Raw genomic sequence first — 18,714 nt, forward strand, 5'->3', positions numbered from 1 at the left:
GAGCATGATAAAATACATGACATGAGAACACAAAGACGTGTTTCAAATATAAGTGACCATATTGGTTTCACAACTCCCCTGCGACCGATGGCATCGCTTGAATTTCGGGACGAAATTCTTTTAACGGGGGGAGACTGTGACAACCGTCACTTTTCCGTACATTCCGTACACTAAATGAACAGTGATCTGTGCCTTAATGAACATACATGATCTAGTTTACAAGAGAAATAAGTTTCTGAATTCCATACAAGTGAATTCATGTACGTTTTATACTACAAAATATTGCTTTATGCAAAAACGAGAGCGTTGCGTCAAAAATATTAGTAAACTCACCGGTAAGACACACTGTGTCAACGGAACTGCAGAAAGCAGTCAGACAATAAAATTGGAGCCTAGGTGTAGGTCCAATAACAAGAATACATTAAAACCCAAGAGTACATACAAGGGTTTAGTATATATGCTATATGAAAGCAAAAATAAGCACTAAAAAGCACCCGAAACACACTTTAAGAGCAGAACTAATTGCGACAAAACTGCGAAACGAACGTTGATGGCCGCCCGGATAATATTTAATCCCACAAATATTCTGTTATGATTAAAATTTTATTTTAATTAGGTTCGTGTTAAAAAATAAATTAAAACGCTTAAAAACGTTATTTTTCAAGTTTAAGCACGTACCATGTGTTCCTACGCGACACAGTGCTTACACTGCAAAATGCAGACAACGCAGAAAACCTAGGAATATTCCAGGAATATGCTAGGAATATGCTAAGAATATTCCAGGAATATGCTAGGAATATGCTAGGAATATTACAAGAATATGCTAGGAATATGCTAAGAATATTCCAGGAATATGCTAGAAATATGCTAGGAATATTCCAAAGAATATGCTAGGAATATGCTAGGAATATTCCAGGAATATGCCAGGAATATGCCAGGAATATGCTAGGAATATTCCAGGAATATGCCAGGAATATGCTAGGAATATTCCAGGAATATGCCAGGAATATGCTAGGAATATGCCATATGGAATGTCTATAAATACCTTGAGATGACACACTAGACAATTCACCACCCAACACCACAAAACTACTCTCTCCTCTCCCTCAAAAACTTTCAGCCGAACACCCCTTGATCATCCATCATATTTTTCGATTTTGTTCTTCACATTCCAACATCATACAAGTGTCAAGTGTCACGCATAAGAAGGCTTGGTGCACTCGGAGCTCGAAGGACCTCTTTCTCTAGCTTTTATCCACCACATTCGCGTCTAGATACTTCCCTAGCCTCGAGCTAGTGGTATGTTGCTTAAAACACATTCTTGAGCTATTTTGAAGTGGTTAATGTGATGTGTAATGATTAAAACTCGAAATCTTACAAAATGGTGCATTAAAGTCTACTAAAAACATGAAAAATGATGGTTAAAAGCTCACTAGTTGTGTAAATGTTGTAGTAATTGAAATTTGTGATTATTTAGGCCCGATCTACGTTGTGGTAGCTCGGATCATCATTTAACCCTGTTTGGTTAAGATCATGGATCTTGACATAAGCTTGTTTGAAATGGTGCAAGGGTTAAAAGGTGAAACTCTACCACACAAGAAACATGAACTTGTGTAAAAGTATTTTTACTTATGAAATAGTGTCTAAAACTAGCCGATCTATGTGTCCACAAGTGGTATTTTCAAAAGACCAAGCGTCAAAAGAAATCACATGTTCTAATCCGGATCTTACACAAACAAAAGTGATTTTTTGTGATCAAACAAGTGTGCGAACACTAGTGTAACAAAAGTTTTAACAAAGAAATAATTTTCGTAAAAACCGACTAGAAGTTGTGGAACTTCATATTCTTTAAAAATAAAGTTTTTTTTTTTAAGAAATTAAACTTATTTTTAAAGATAACAAGACTTACTAAATGTGCTAGTAAATTACTACACATTTTTGTAAATATGCAAGTTCATGAAATGGGGAAAATTAGTGATTGTTGTTGATGATTATTGTTGATAATTGTTGTTGATGATTATTGTTGATAATTGTTGTTGATGATTATTGTTGATAATTGTTGTTGATGATTATTGTTGATAATTGTTGTTGATGATTGTTGACGATTTAAAAGAAAATAAACACATGTTTTGAAAACATGGGAAACCTCCATTTTTAGGGGAAACTCTGTCAAAATTTTTATAAATTTTGACACTTAGAAAAATATAAGTTTTTGAAGAACTTATTCCCTAAAAATGTATTTAAAGGTATTACCAAGGTTTCCCTAATTTTTGGTGATAAGAAATGAGGATTTCTTCAAAAATAAAAGTGGATATAAATATGTATATTTTTGAGAGAAAAATATATATATTATTTTATCACCAACTTTTGTGCTAAGTGTATATAGTATGTGTTATACGTGCTAGCGTATTGAGACGTAAAGATACACTAAATACTCATGAGGAGTATAAACATGAAAATACACATACAACATGCTTAGACACATACAAGAGGATATATTTATGAAAATATATTACTTGGACAAAATACATAATTCGGGTGCAAAATACAAGATACGTATATTTATTTTTGAGAAAATGATATAAGACAAATAGTTAAAAATATAAATATTTTTAACACAAGAACACAAATACAAAAGATAGTGACTTGCACTTGTGCGATACAAGTCTAGTGACTAACGTTAATAAAACGCGTTTAGGTCACGACGCTAGATAAGCAACTCCGGTGAAGTTTACGACGCAGGAACGCAAAGTTGTGAGTTCATGCTCCCCCTTTTCTTTAACTGTTTTTGGTTTTATAACTCTCGGGGGTGAAATACATGTTACAAATATTATAATTTTTTTACAAGTAGTAAAAATACAAGAAGCACTCTTGGTGAGAACGAGTACCGAGTGCAATACGAATCGAGAATACAAAAATACGAGAAGCACACTTGGTGAGAACGAGAACCAAGTATGATGTGCTTTAAGAAATGCCTAGAAATTACTAGATCATGTGAGCATAGACTTAATACTAAAAATGCCATAAAGTCTTGGTGAAAACTAGTACCAAGCCATTAAAAACATTCAGTAATTAGGGACGAGGGTTAGATCTAACGGGTACGGCCGAGCCCCACTCATGGTCCTTATGTGACCTCTTGAGTGCTTCGGTGTCCCAGTCGAGGTAAATCGACACAGTCGAGGTAAATCGACACAGTCGAGGGTAATCGACACAGTCAAGGGAAATTGACACAGTCGAGGTTAATCGACACAGTCGAGGGTAATCGACATAGTTAAAGGAGCCAACACTAATGTTCCATAAGTCCTCACATGCCTTAAAGGAGCCAACACTAATGCTCCATATGTCCTCACATGCTGAAATGTCTTTGTACAAACATTCAATTAGTACGTGGTGTACACAAGAAAACTTGATTTTTGCAAGAATACTTTATTTATACAAGATACATACCATGTTTTCATACTCGGTATGCAAAACGCATGAACTCGCTCAACTTTATGTTGATGTTTTCCAAAATTACATGTATTTCAGGTGACAGGATGGATCTTGGGCGCAAGTGTTGTAACTAGAAGTAGACTACAAGTTTAGATGTCATCCACTTTTGTTGAATTGTAACCTAGATGAAGGTTGTGTTTTAAAACTTAAATGACAAGTGTTTGTGATCCTCAAAAATTTCCGAATGGATGAACATCGTTTTAAATCATGTAGTTGTTTATTATGATCGAATGCAATGATAACAAGCTAGTCACACATCATACGCTTCCGCAAAAGACAGGGTGTGACACTTAACACGGAAAATAAAACAATACTCTTCTATCGTCTTTTCGCTATTCTTTTTTACATGTTATTGTAATTGATTTCACATAATGTTAATACATACAATATTAAAATTAATATTTTAAAGAATAACAGTGTTTTTTTCATAAAATAACTCCAGCTACATGTATATGTGTGGATGCGATATGTTACATAATATATTTATTATATTCAAATTTGAAGTATATATTTATGTGTGTCACTCTAGTGTATCAATATGTATGTATTTGTGACAAAAATAAAAACAAACACACCGTAGATTGTAAATTATGATATACTCTTATTACATAGCTTTGGATTACTAGATTATGTTTAATTGGATATGTTCTGATGTATATATACATGTATCTTTGTTTTGTGATGTATAATGTTTCGAGTGACGAGAATGACAAAACCATCAACAAAATACAAGCTGAGAAACAAAAGTGAATTAAAAAGGAAGTTCATGGGCTATTTTGGTTTTGCTGAGTGGGAGCTTTCGAGCGCCTACGTCATCAATATTCAAATACCAAAAAAGAATTTATTTTGAAGAATGTTCCTAGAAAAAAGAATTTACTTAAAGATTCACTTTGAGTAATTTTCCTAAATTAGTGTTGGTGGAAAAACTATTTACTAAAATGATGTTTTCCTTTATTTTGTACTTATAATATATAAGACGTCTTTTGTTATACTTTTCTTTTATATTCAGTTAGGAAGAGGGATAAGAGGGGTAATCGGTTTGGCTTTGTTTCACTGATGGACGTGAAGAACACGACGGAGTTGGAGAAATCGCTGTCCGACATAAGATTGGGAGAATACAAACTAAGCTTTAATGTCGCCAGATTCACGTTAGAGGACGGGGAAATAAACGGGAGAAACGAAGGAAGACCAATCCCAAAGATGACAAAACAATTTGCTGGAAGTTCATCAGGATTAAAGGAAGATAACGAGGGTGTTTTTACTGGAAGGAGATCGTTCAAGGAAGTTATGATGGGTACTAGTGTGGGCGTAAAGGAGGAAAAAACAGTATTAATTAGCGATGATTTTAAGGTGAATAATTATGGGAGTGGTAAGGCAGTGATCGTTGCTATGAAGGATTTCAAGGCCTTGAAAGAGGCAGGAGAAACGATTAGAGAGTTGACGGCAGGGTCAGGGGTGGTGCAATATGTGGGAGGCAGGATTATCATGGTCTCCTTTAACAGTGAAGATGAGGTGGATAGGTTCTCTGCTCTGACAAAGGAGAAGTGTGATTGCTTCCATTCTGTGGAAAAGTGGGTTGGTCAAACATTACCCTTTGAGAGGTTGGCCTGGTTAAGGGTTCAAGGTATCCCTCTGCATCTTTTAGACAACACGGTTATTAATAAAATTGGGGAAAGGTTTGGGAAGGTGATGCAGGGTGGGCAGCACGACGACAGTGATTCAGATTTATCTTATGATTACGTAGGGGTTTTGGTTTCGGAAGGTAAGAGAATTCAAGAAGAAGTGGTAATCCAATGGAAGGGGAGGAAATACAGAGTGTGGGTGGAGGAGCAAATCTGTGACTGGGAACCGGATTTTCTGGGAAGAGATAGGGGTGTGGGCACAGTTCCGATGACTTCCAACCAGCCACAACCGTCGAAGCAGGGAAATCAATGTATCCGAGATCAATCTCAGCCGGCCGGAAATCTGACCGGAGATGGTCCACCAAGTGTTTTGGAAAGGCCGCAATCTCCGTCAGTAATTATGGAAGGAGTACAGAATAGTCAATCAAGGATTTTTGAAAAATTGGAAGTTTCCAAGAATAATGGAGTTGCTATACAAACTGATAAGGTAACTAACGTGAATTATGGGGAGGTATTCTTGGGAAGGAAGTTGGTGGATAGTGAGAGGGGCCCGCCAATAAGGAGCAAAAGAATTATTTCGAAAAGAAACTGTAACGGTAGTATGGATCCTAGACAGGCCAAAATGGTTTCAATGGATGTTAGGCCCAAATCTAGGAAAAGACCAAGGTTGGATGTGGACCCAAATGGTTTAGACCCATTTGGACTTAATGCCCTTTTGGGCCTTAACGTGTGTCAACAAAAGGAGTCTGACAACTTTTTTGAAGCTGGTCACGTGGAGGGGACTGATAATTCAAACAACTCATCTCAGTCTTTCAGAGATGAGGAAGTTAAATCGGTAGATGGGGATACTAAAGGTGAAAAACGTCTAGATGAAGCCGACCAAGGTGAAGATTGGCAGAACAATCCTGATGCCCATTCGGTCAGCACAGGGGTTAATGGGGGTCTCACGGAAGAGACAGAAAATACGATAAAGCTTGGATCGGTTGTTGGAGCTCAATTGGATAGTTTTAGATCTCTGGTGTCTCTAACAGTGGAGGAAGAAGGGGTACAAGCAAGTAACTCATGAACTTTTTATCCATAAATGTCAGGGGTTTGGGGGATCAGGAGAAGAAGAAATGGGTTAAGGAATTACGGGTAAAAAATGGAGTTGATTTTCTAGTGCTGCAGGAAACTAAGATTACAAATTCGGAGGGATTTGATAAAAGTTCTTGTTGGGGAAGGGGGAATGTAGATTTTGACATCGTCGAAGCTATGGGTAGATCAGGAGGTATTATTAGTTTGTGGGATTCTAAGGTGTTTAAAAAGACTTCTGGGATTCACGACCCCAATTTTTTACTTACAACGGGGTACTTGGTGGAGGATGGGTCACTGATTAACGTTTTAAATGTGTATGCCCCTCAAAATGTGGTTGCTAAAAGGTGCCTCTGGGATAGGTTGAAAGAAGCGATTAACAGTCATCAAGGTATGTGGGTTGTGGTGGGGGACTTTAATGCGGTTCGATGCGAGGAGGAAAGGAAAAACTCTTCTTTCAATCATGCGAGTGCAGAGGATTTTAATGCTTTTATTGATGGTTCAGACTTACACGAATACTATATGAGAGGGAATAGATTTACTTATATGGCGGCCAGTAACTGGTTGTTTTAAGCTTAGTAAAATTGACAGGGTGCTGGTGTGTCAAAGTTTTTTCAATAAGTGGCCACGGGCGTGTCTTAGATCGCTTCCAAGAGAGTTGTCGGACCACTCCCCTTTACTATTGACTCTGGTGGACACTAACTTCGGATATAAACCATTTCGATGGTTTAACTCGTGGTTAGATAGAGAGGGCTGTAAAGAGGTAGTATTGAAGGCGCTTAATGAGTGTTCAGTGAAAGGGAGGCCAGATGTCATCATTTCGGGTAAACTGAAGTATGTCAGGGAAGCAATTAGAATATGGTGGAAGGAGGAGTTACAAAGAGAAGAGTATGAAGTAGAAAATTATAAGTCGGAAATCCATAAACTAGAGAGCATTATGGAGGATAGGGAGTTGGAGGAAGAGGAGTTGTGGGTTTGGGAGGAATGTAAGAAGGGTATAGAGCAAATGAATCAATGGAAAGTGTAGAGATTTGCAACAGAAGTCTCGGGTTAAATGGGCTTCCAAGGGGGATGAAAACTCGGCTTATTTTCATAGGGTGGTGAATGGGAGAAAAGCTGCAAACGATATCCCAGGTCTTAGTGTGGATGGTCAGTGGATCTCGAAACCTAATTTGGTTAAGAGAGAAGTTCTAAAATTTTTTCGGAATCATTTCGCGGACAGGTATGTTAGGCGGCCTACTCTACTTTGTGATAATGTTAAACTAGTGTCTCCGGAGGATGCTATAAAATTAGTTCGGCCTTTCTCGAAAGAGGAAATTAGGGAGGCGGTGTTCGACTGTGGCTCTGATAGAGCGCCGGGGCCGGATGGGTTTAATTTCAAGTTTATAAAACACTTTTGGAACGAATTGGAAGGTGATTTCCTAAAGATGTTCGATATTTTTTATGAAACGGGGGAGATTAGTAGAGGGTGTAGTACTTCGTTCATTACGCTTATTCCGAAGTCTAATTCTCCGGTTGGTTTGAAAGATTACAGGCCTATCACTTTAGTGGGAGTCATTAGTAAAATTATTTCAAAAGTTCTTGCGGAAAGGGTGAAGGAGACGATGGGGAAGATCATATCAGAAACACAGACAACTTTTCTCAAAGGTAGGTTCATTCTGGATGGCCCTCTTATAATTAATGAATTGTATGGGTGGATAAAGAAGACATGGAGACAAGGTTTCTTGCTGAAAATAGACTTCGAAAAAGCTTACGATAACGTTAATTGGGAATTCCTTTTATCGTGTTTGGACCAATGGGGTTTCCTTGTAAGTGGTGTATTTGGGTGAAAGGGATTCTTCGTTCGGCGAGATCGGCGGTGTTGGTAAATAGGTCTCCCACTTTTGAGTTTCAAAATCAAAAGGGAGTTAGACAGGGAGACCCATTATCCCCGTTCCTTATTTCTTATTGTCATGGAAGCGTTTTCATGTCTTATCAGAAAGGCCACGGATTTGGGGGAGTTAAAGGACCTGCGTGTTTTTGAAGGAGGTAATTCTTTTTCGCATCTTCTTTATGCAGATGATGCCTTGATTTTGGGGGAATGGTCTAGAGATAATATCGTAAAAACGACTCGTCTTCTTAGAATTTTTTATATTTGTTCGGGTTTAAAAATTAATCTCAAAAAATCGTTCTTATTTGGGGTTGGGGTTAACAATGATGCTGTGTCGGAGATGGCCAATATTTTGGGATGTAGGATTGGAGGGTTTCCATTTGATTATTTGGGGATAAAAGTGGGGGCGAACATGAATAAAAGTTGTCATTGGGTTTCGGTCATTGACACTATCAAAAGGAGATTAGCATCTTGGAAGGCCAATACGTTGTCTATGGGTGGGAGACTCACTTTAATTAAATCGGTGTTGGCTAGCCTTCCGGTGTACTACTTATCGCTATATAAAGCTCCGGTAAAAATAACATAACAAATTGAAAAACTGATGAGGAATTTTCTGTGGGCGGGGTCGGGTGAAGATAAAAAGACGAGTTGGGTGGCTTGGGACACAATATCTAAATCGAAGAAAAATGGCAGCTTGGGGATTACGAAAGTGAGGGATGTTAATTTTGCTCTTTTGTCCAAATGGGTTTGGAGGTTTAAGACCCAAGCAGAGAGTATTTGGCGTAAAGTGGTGGAGGTGGTGCATGGGGGGAGGGGTCGATGGGTTGGCTTGCCTGCTAACCGTCGTTTCAGAGGTTGTTGGAATTCTTTGGCTAGGGAGGTTGAGAGACGGTATGTTAATGGGAGGAATTTTAGTGATCTTCTGTCGGTAAAGGTGGATAATGGTTTAAGCACCAAGTTTTGGTCCGATCTTTGGGTGGGTTCGACAGTTTTAAAAGATAGGTGGCCTAATCTATATGCCTTGGAACGGAAAAAAACAATGCTTAGTTGCGGAGAGGTTCGTGTGGGATTGCGGTAGATGGAGATTCGCTCCGGTTTGGAAAAAATACCTATCGTCTGTTGCGGAGTTTTCGGAGATGCAGGATGTTGATTTTCTGCTTAATAACGTGAATCTTGCAGGTGGGAGGGATAGGTGGTCTTGGGGTGAAAAAGATTCGGAACCAATGTCGGTGGCGGCCATCAAAGATTGGATTAGAGCCGGCTCTGAAGTTCGGCGACAACAATGTATGAAATGGGAAGCGTGGATCCCGATTAAGGTTAACTTATTTATTTGGAGAGCGGAAATGGGGCGTATTCCAACAAAAGAAGCATTAGTTAGGAGACACATTAATATACAAGATACTTCCTGTTCGATCTGTGGCTCCGGTGACGAAACTGTGATGCACCTTTTCACAGGTTGCATTTTTGCTCATGGTGTTTGGTCGGCTGTCGGCCGGTTGTGCAGGGTGTCCGTGATTATGGCTTTTGATTTCACCGATTTGCTAAATGTGCACGATCAGGTCAGTGGCGGCAAATGGGCACAAAGAGTGATCAGAGGAATCATTTATATTTCATGTTGGGTTATATGGAAGCTAAGGAACTCCAAGGTTTTTAATGACTCGAATCCTAAGGTTGTAGAGGCGACTGCGATGATTAAATCTTGGTCTTTTCTTTGGTTAAAAAATAGATCTAAGTTTGGTTCGTTAGTTTGGGAAGAATGGTCTCGTAATCCTCTGTATATGCTGTAGCTTTTTTGTGGCGATCCTTGTTTCGAGGGCTAGCCCGTATTTTTAATGAAGTTCACTGTTCAAAAAAAAGTTAATCTAAGTTACTTTTTTTTTCTTTCTATCTTTAATTTCATCTTCTCATGACAAATCATCCATATCGGTTTTAGTTCATCCAACATTACCATGTTGTTCACAACAGCACGTTTGGATATTGCATTAACTGGGTTCATGACTTCATTTCGTAAAACAAATGCAATCGGTTATGATTATTCATTTATAATCATATGTAATATCACAAAAGCAAGTTTCTTCTTTCATTACTGTAATATGCGAAATTGAAATTCATATAAAACTATGCTTATTTTCAAACTCATTCCTTTATTCTTTCTGTTTCTAATGTGTGAAATCTATTTGCAGAAGATCCATTTTGAGAAAAAAGAACCTAAAAGTGTAAAAACAAACATTCTGAGGCAAAATTCTTTATGAAGTTTCAGAAATCTATCTGAGACAAAATTCTAAGCTAAAATGTTTAGTTTCATATAAAAGGGATATTAGATTTAAATAACCCTAACTTTCATCAATTGATCAATAACATTTCCAACTTTTGATTTGTACACCAGCACTCCCAACTTTCAACTTATTGGCCGATAATGCTCCCTAACTAACAGAACCCTAACACAATTAGTTGATGTCTGCTGCCACGTCATCAAAAAATGTCATGTCAGCTGCCACATCAGCTGCCACGTCAACAAAAATGGCCACATCAGATTCCACATCAGCAAAAACTAACTGGGTTACGGTTCAGTTAGTTAGGGAGTGTTGTCGGCCAATAAGTTGAAAGTTAAGAGTGTTGGTGTACAAATCAAAAGTGAGGAGTGTTATAGGCTAAGTGGTAAAAGTTGGAGTTATTTAAATCTAATATCCAAAATTCACCTGTTAAAATTATGAAATCCTCAAAAGTCATTCTTACTGGAAAAAAAAAAAACACTTGTTTCATTTGTCGAGAGGATTCAATCGTCAAAACTCAATTTTAATGAATAAAAAATGAATGTTTTGATCATTAAAATCCAATCTTAATTAAATCACATCGAACAGGTTATTCATGAGCCGAGCCGAGTCAGGGCAAGCTCGGGCTCGGCTGGGATTTGAAACCGAGCTGAAAGTCTTAAAAAGAAAAATTAATACATGACTATCAAAATCCGGTAGTCTACAATATTATTCAATAGTTCAAAAGAACATATCTAAAATAAATTTAACCTAATACATTACAAACCAAAAACAAGCTTAACAACGAAAAATAAGTTTTAAATTTCAACGAAATACAATAATAGTTCATTAGCATGGTAATCAACCTTCAAATATGATATAGATATCAAATAACTCCTAAATACATGTAAATAATAGTCATTTTATTGTAATATATTATATATAAAATAAAATATATTACAAGTAAAATAATCCGAGCTAAGCAGAGCCGAGCTACCAAGCGAGTCAAACCAAGCCAATCCGGCTCGTTACGAGCCGAGCTGAGCCATGCTAGGCTCACTTTTTAACCGAGCCGATCCGGCTCGGCTCAGTTTCAAACCGAGCCATATCAGGCGAGCTTTTTCAATTTTCCGAGCTAAATCCATACGAGTTCCGAGCCGCGAACTTTTTGAACAGTCCTACCCAACAGAGAGGGATTCTGGTTCAATGGCAGCTGCAGAGATTATGATCCGATTGTAAACGTCAACAGTGAGGGAAGATGTTGTCTACCCCAAATTGACACAACCAGAGATAATCAAATAAGGAATTAAGAACGTGGAACGATTACAATGAAAATTATAGAACAAGTAATATAGAAGAAGATGGGAAATTAGACTAGAATCTGAGATTAGAAGAACAACAATCACATTTTCTAAACATACTTCATAAGTTCATAACCTATTCTTTCAATCCTTTTTCTAAACTTGCTCTCTTATTGGGCTCCCAGAACGGGCTATTAGGTTGGTGAATGGTGCGCTACTATGGTTCATAACATTATTGAAGTCCGATTCGATTTTGCTCCAACTGAAACGTCGGACAGACGGTTTATAAAAGGATTTGTTTCTTTTTTTTTTGAACGGCAAATTTGGATCACTGACGGACCACTGGAGTATCATCGTGCTACGAGCGGAACCACCCGATCATATCCACCTCTACTAGGCATAATGCCTATACACCAATTCAGGGGGAAACCCAATAAATATGAGAAAAACCTCCTTTGTGGGAATCAAACCCAGGACCTTTTGGTCCCAAAGCTTTATTCCACCCCGAAAATACCACTAATGTATACAATATAATTTAATAATCACTAGCTTTTATAAACACCATTTTTGGTAAATAGTTTTTCACTGATACTTTAGAAAGAAAAGAAAAAAAAACCTCACTCTACAGCAAACCCACACAAAAATCCTACTACAAATTAGAGGAGGCAATCTTGACCCAAAGCCTTTCAAATGGGTCAATTTGGGTTGATTTTAAAATTATATGGGTTGGTTTGGGTTAGATATTTTAACTAAATGGGTCACAATGGGTCACTTGAAATTCCATCTTTTTATTTTCGGGTCAAAGCGGGTCGACAACATTAAAGAAATGGGTCGATGTGGGTTAGTGTCTTAAGGAAACGGGGACGGTTACGGATCGGAATGAGTTTCGAGCCGGCATAAGTATCCGCACGAGACGGGTTACGGCACGAAACAGGTTCAGTTCAAATTGAGTTTCGGGCCGAGACAGGTTTCGGCACGACGCAGGTTTTGGATCGGAACGGCGTCGGTTCAGGTTGGGTTTCAGGACGACACGGGTTTTTGCATGAGACGGGTTTCGGATCGCAACGGGTTTTGGACCGACACGAATTTCCGCACGAGACGAGTTTCAGGTCGGGGCGGGTTTCGTACCGTTTCGACCCGTACTGTTTCGAATCGAACCGTTTCGACGCAAACCGTTTCGACGCGTACCGTTTCAACGCGAACCGTTTCGACGCGTATCGTTTCGATGCGTACCGTTTCGACGCGAACCGTTTCAACCCGTACCGTTTCGATCAATACCGTTTCAAATCGAACCGTTCCGACGCGAACCGTTTCGACCCGTACTGTTTCGAACCGACGCGAACCGTTTCGACCCTTACCGTTTACCGTTTCGACAAGTACCATTTCGAACCGAACCGTTCCGACCAATACCGTTTCGAACCGAACCTAAGGCGTAAAACGACACCGGTTAAAGCCAATTCGGATGACTCGTGATCTGACATTCAAATTTTATACTAGTCGCCACAATTTCAAAACATATCTCACTGTCTGTAACGAGGATTATACATTTAAACTAATAATATTTGTGCAGAGTTAAAGTTTGTGGCATTGTTTTCCCTTTGAATGCTTATCTCATTTAAACTGTCTTTTTGTTCAAAAAGTTTTAGTTTTTTTAATGACACTTAACATGTCAAGTATGATCACCAAAGTTATATTCTTAAAAAAAAACTGACCCGACCCGAAACCCGTTCCGACCCGGACCCGTTCCGACCCGGACCCGTTCTGACCCGGACCCGTTCCGACCCGGACCCGTTTCGACCCGAACCAAAACAACCCTTTTTTATAATTGACCCGTTTTGACCCGAACCCGTTTTGACCCATGACCCAACCCAACCCAACCCGACCCGTTTGCCAGGTCTAATCTTGATTAAGCTTCTTTATGGTGCTCTCTCTCTCTCTTTTCTAGACCTGGCAAACGGGTCGGGTCGGGTTGGGTCGGGTCATGGGTCAAAACGGGTTCGGGTCAAAACGGGTTCGGGTCAAAACGGGTCAATTATAAAAAAGGGTTGATTTGGTTCGGGTCGAAACGGGTCCGGGTCAGAACGGGTTTCGGGTCGGGTCGGGTCCGGGTCAGAACGGGTTTCGGGTCGGATCGGGTCTTTTTTTTTAGAAATGTTTTATCACTTGTTTCAGCAAATAATCAGCCGCAAACAACCTGTTTTATCACTTGATGCAGACCAAATTAGAACAGAATACGCGAAACTCAGATCTGTGCAGTACGGACTGATTTCAAATAACAGCGTATGGACTGAACAACAACAACAGATCTGCAGTCAACGATTTCTGCAGCGGCTGATTTCGATCAAACAAACAACCAGTTTCAATCCCTTATCGCTGTTTTCGATCAAACAAACCTTGAACAAATAATCAGCGAAACGGATCCGTCGAACAGATTCTGCGGAGAACTGTCGATTCTGCAAGTGTAAATGCAGTGTAAATGACTGGATTCTGCGCAAAACGACAAATTTCGGCGAATGAAGGTTCTGTTCAGCAGCTGATGTTTCTGATTCGTGTGAAATGTCACAGATTTGCGCAGACTATCAAAGATTTATCTGTGCCTTCGTTTCAAAAACAATCAGTGCGAATCATGTCTATGTAGATCTGGGAATAATGTGACTTGTCAAACCATGCGAATCAGCAATCAGATTTAATTCAAACTTATGCGAATTCTGTATCAGATCTGTGCAGACTCGTTGAACTGATTCATCCAACTGTGCAGACTCAAAACAATTCGAACAGAACTGATCCGTAACAGTACAGGTCGAAACGATACGCGTCGAAACGGTTCGGGTCGAAACGGTACGGGTCGAAACGGTACGCGTCGAAACGGTACGCGTCGAAACGGTACGGGTCGAAACGGTACGGGTCGAAACGGTACGTGTCGAAACGGTACGCGTCGAAACGGTACAGGTCGAAACGCTTCTCGTCGAAACGGTACGCGTCGAAACGGTTCGGGTCGAAACGGTACGGGTCGAAACGGTACGCGTTGAAACGGTACGGGTCGAAACGGTACGCGTCGAAACGGTACGCGTCGAAATGGTTCGCGTCGAAACGGTTCGCATCGAAACGCTTCTCGTCGAAACGGTACGCGTCGAAACGGTTCGGGTCGAAACGGTACGGGTCGAAACGGTACGCGTCGAAACGGTTCGGGTCGAAACGGTACGGGTCGAAACGGTAAGCGTCGAAACGGTACGCGTCGAAACGGTAAGCGTCGAAACGGTACGCGTCGAAACGGTACGCGTCAAAACGGTTCGCGTCGAAACCCATGCGAAAACTCGTGTCGGCCCAAAACTCGTTGCGATCCGAAACCCGTCCCATGCAGAGACCCGTGTCGGCCCGAAACCGACCCGAACCGGCCCCGTTCCGATCTAAAACCTGTGTCATGCCGAAACCCGTCTCGGCCCGAAACTCAATTTTAACTGAACCCGTTCCGATCCATAATCCGTTTCGTGCCGTAACCCGTCTCGTGCGGATACTTGTGCCGGCTCGAAACCCATTCCGACCCTAAACCTACCGCGTTTCTTTAAGACACTAACCCACATTGACCCAATTCTTTAATGTTGTCGACCCGTTTTGACCCGAAAATAACAAGATGGAATTTCAAGTGATCCATTGTGACCCATTTAGTTAAAATATCTTACCCAAACCAACCCATAAAATTTTAAAAGCAACCCAAATTGACCCACTTGAAAGGCTTTGGGTCAAGATTGCCCCCTCTAATTTATAGCTACCAATTTTTTAGTTAAAATCATAAAAAATAAGAACAATAATTAGATATTCCATCAAGCTTATCAATTGCAAGAAATCATAATGGTAAACAGTAAAAAACATAACCAATTGCTCATGTAAAACTGCAAAATCTGACAAACCCGATTGCTTTGAATCCTATTTTTTCCACAGAACAGAAAAAAATTACTACAATAATCTCAATGTCATAAAAATCAATCGTATAAAGTAGAGGGGGCAATCTTGACCCAAAACCTTTCAAATGGGTCAATTTGGGTTGCTTTTAAAATTATATGGGTTGGTATGGGTAAGATATTTTAACTAAATGGGTCACAGTGGGTCACTTGAAATTCCATCTTGTTATTTTCGGGTCAAAGCGGGTCGACAACATTAAATAAATGGGTCGATGTGGGTTAGTGTCTTAAAGAAATTGGGAAAGTTTCGGATCGGAATGGGTTTCGAGCCGGCACAAGTATCCACACGAGACAAGTTACGGCACGAACGGGTTTTGGATCGGAACGGGTTCAGTTCAAATTGAGTTTCGGGCCGAGACGGGTTTCGGCGCGACACAGGTTTTGGACCGGAACGGGGTCGGTTCGGGTTGGGTTTCGGGCCGACACGGGTTTCTGCACGGGACGGCTTTCGAATCGCAACGGGTTTTGTGCCGACACGAGTTGACACGAGTTTCCGCACGAGACGAGTTTCGGGTCGGGACGAGTTTCGTACCGTTTCGAATCGAACCGTTTCGACGCGAGCTGTTTCGACCCGTACCGTTTCAACCAGTGCCGTTTCGAATCGAACCGTTTCGACCAATACCTTTTCGAACCGAACCGTTTCGATGCGAACCGTTTCGACGCATACCGTTTCGACTCGAACCGTTTCGACCCGTACCGTTTCGAATTGAACCGTTTCGACGCGAACCGTTTCGACGCGAACCGTTTCGACCAATACCGTATCGAATCGAACCGTTACGACGCGAACCGTTATGACGCGAACCGTTTCGACACCTACCGTTTCAACGTTTCACTTTATTTTCTTCAGTGATTTGGTTAAAATCTGAGATTTATTCAGATATGTATGTTTGAGATTTGAATTGAAGTTCCAGATCTGTTTTAAGCAGCGGTTGTTGTTCAGATCTGTAAAGCATTCATATGTACTTATGAGTGTTTGAAAGTGTAGATGATGTAGTGTATGACCAGGAAGAAAGATTAAATAAGTTAGTTGTTCTTTAGAGGAATAAGAAAATTGAATAAAAGTTGCAGGTTGTTAGTCGAGTTCGAAAGATTTTCACAAAAAAAAAAAAGAATTATTTGTAAAAGATGAGCTGGGCTTGTGATCTGATAAAAATGTCTAGGAAACCAGTAAATCCAACTTCTTATTACACGAATGGATCCAGAGCGGTTGAAGATCTTGGGTAACGAAGATTATAAAAATGGGAGACTTGCTGAGGCTTTGGCACTCTTTGATGCTGCGATTTCCATTCTCAACCCGAACCAACCCGGACCTGTTTAAACAGCTCATGCACTTTTTTGACCCGAACCCATTCTCAACCCGAACCAACCCGGACCCGTTTTAACCCGACAAAATTGCCCCTTGATGTACAATCTCTTAAAAAACATTTTTAACTAACCTAACCCGACCCGACCCGACCCGAAACCCGTTCTGACCCGAAACCCGTTCCGACCCGAACCCGTTCCGACCCGAACCTGTTTTGACCCGAACCCGTTTTGACCCGAACCCGTTTCGACCCGAACCAAAACAACCCTTTTTTTAATTGACCCGTTTTGACCCGAACCCATTTTGACCCGAACCTGTTTTGACCTATGACCCGACCCAACCCAACCCGACCCATTTGCCAGGTCTACTACAAATCCAACCAAAAACCAAACCATCATTTTAAACATAAAAAAAACCTTAAAAAACAAAAATCAAAATTCAATAATATTGTCTAGACCGCAGAACACTGGTTCTTCCTCCTCCCCTGTTTTCACCATTAATGGCATTAGCAGCTGCCGCAGAAAATTTCTTCAATTCATCCATATTCGCATAGCTTCTCCTCTCAGTCAACAGACCACCACTCCTCTTTGTACTCGAAAGCGACGACTTACTACCCATCAATTTCGCATTAACCTCGTATAATCTCGAAGACCTCTTAGCCGGTGGCGTTACAGACTTCTCGGCTACGGGTGGCAGCGACGGTTTCCGATTCTCCTTTCTCAAAACAGAGGAGAAGTCAGGAACAGATTGAGCCAAAACAGAGGACCCTTTTCGCCTATTGGCAGGAAACTTTACATGAATTTCCGGTAGAGTGGAAGTATTAGCAGAGCGGTGGTGTTTAGGGGGTGGGTTTGCTTTGGATCTTAACCTGAGTTTCGATTCGCGAAGATCGGCGTAAGCTTTGTATCGGGGTCCTCTCTCCATGTTGAATTTGATCGGAGGTGATGGTGGAGGGTTTTGAATTTTGATCCGGTTGTTGGTGATCAGAGTTTTGACAATTGATATGTTTTTATTAATTTTGATGGGTAATAATTGTGTTTTTTTTTTAAGAAAAAGACAGGTTTCTAACGGTTGGGAGATGGGTGAACAGAGAAGGGGGTAAAGTGTACTTTTAGGTTTTGTAACTTTACTTTCTAACGTTCTTGTTGAATTTTGGGAAGAGGTCATCTAGTTGCAGTAGTTAACAGACACACCCCTTGACATAGTAAGTATTTAGTTTCTTACTCTTTTTAATTACTTATTTTGAAGGACAAATTTGTTGTTCTTTTATAATTTTTAATAGAGAATGTTTTATAAAAATTAGAATTTACTACAACATTTCGATAGGGCAATATTAATTTTTATTCCATATTTCATTTATTGCTTTGGTCTCTATCAATGCAATGCAACTAGACAACAAAATCCAATTTTTTATTTATTTATAGTTTAGATCTTAACATGTTAATAAAACCTACCCTTAGCTTGGCAATTTAAAAACCCGGATCAGCTAGCAGGGGCGAAGCTTCTTGGTGGCTCGCGGGTGTTACGGCCAACAACTGATTTTTGGCTCCTGATGTTAATTTTACGAAAAATTTTGAAATTTTTGTTGTAGTGTCAAATATCGGATTTTTAAGAGTCCGACCCTCCACTGATTTGAGTTTTGAGGTCCAGCCCCCATTGATTTTTCGTTCAAGCTTCACCACTGCCAACTCGTTTATCGGGGCAAGATTGGCTAAACTAGTCAAATCAACAATAAAATGGTTTGATGATTTATAGAAGCTGATTGGTATAGTTTTGATATCACTTTGCGAAATCAAGTTACCGGTTAATACTAAATTTAAGTTTTGATTTGATCAAGTATCTCA

The 18,714-nt window shown here is 40.0% G+C and overlaps 1 protein-coding gene across 1 annotated transcript; it reads right to left on the minus strand.

The window, feature by feature from the left end:
• Nucleotides 1-17,244: 17,244 nt before the first annotated feature.
• On the minus strand, nucleotides 17,245-17,942 carry LOC110889803. Its single transcript, XM_022137367.2, has one exon. It carries the CDS (start codon nucleotides 17,792-17,794, stop codon nucleotides 17,309-17,311), a length of 486 nt encoding a protein of 161 aa, XP_021993059.1. The 5' UTR covers nucleotides 17,795-17,942; the 3' UTR covers nucleotides 17,245-17,308.
• Nucleotides 17,943-18,714: the final 772 nt, after the last annotated feature.

This window comes from Helianthus annuus, chromosome 9 (assembly GCF_002127325.2).
Source record: "Helianthus annuus cultivar XRQ/B chromosome 9, HanXRQr2.0-SUNRISE, whole genome shotgun sequence".
NCBI classification, from domain to species: Eukaryota; Viridiplantae; Streptophyta; class Magnoliopsida; order Asterales; family Asteraceae; genus Helianthus; species Helianthus annuus.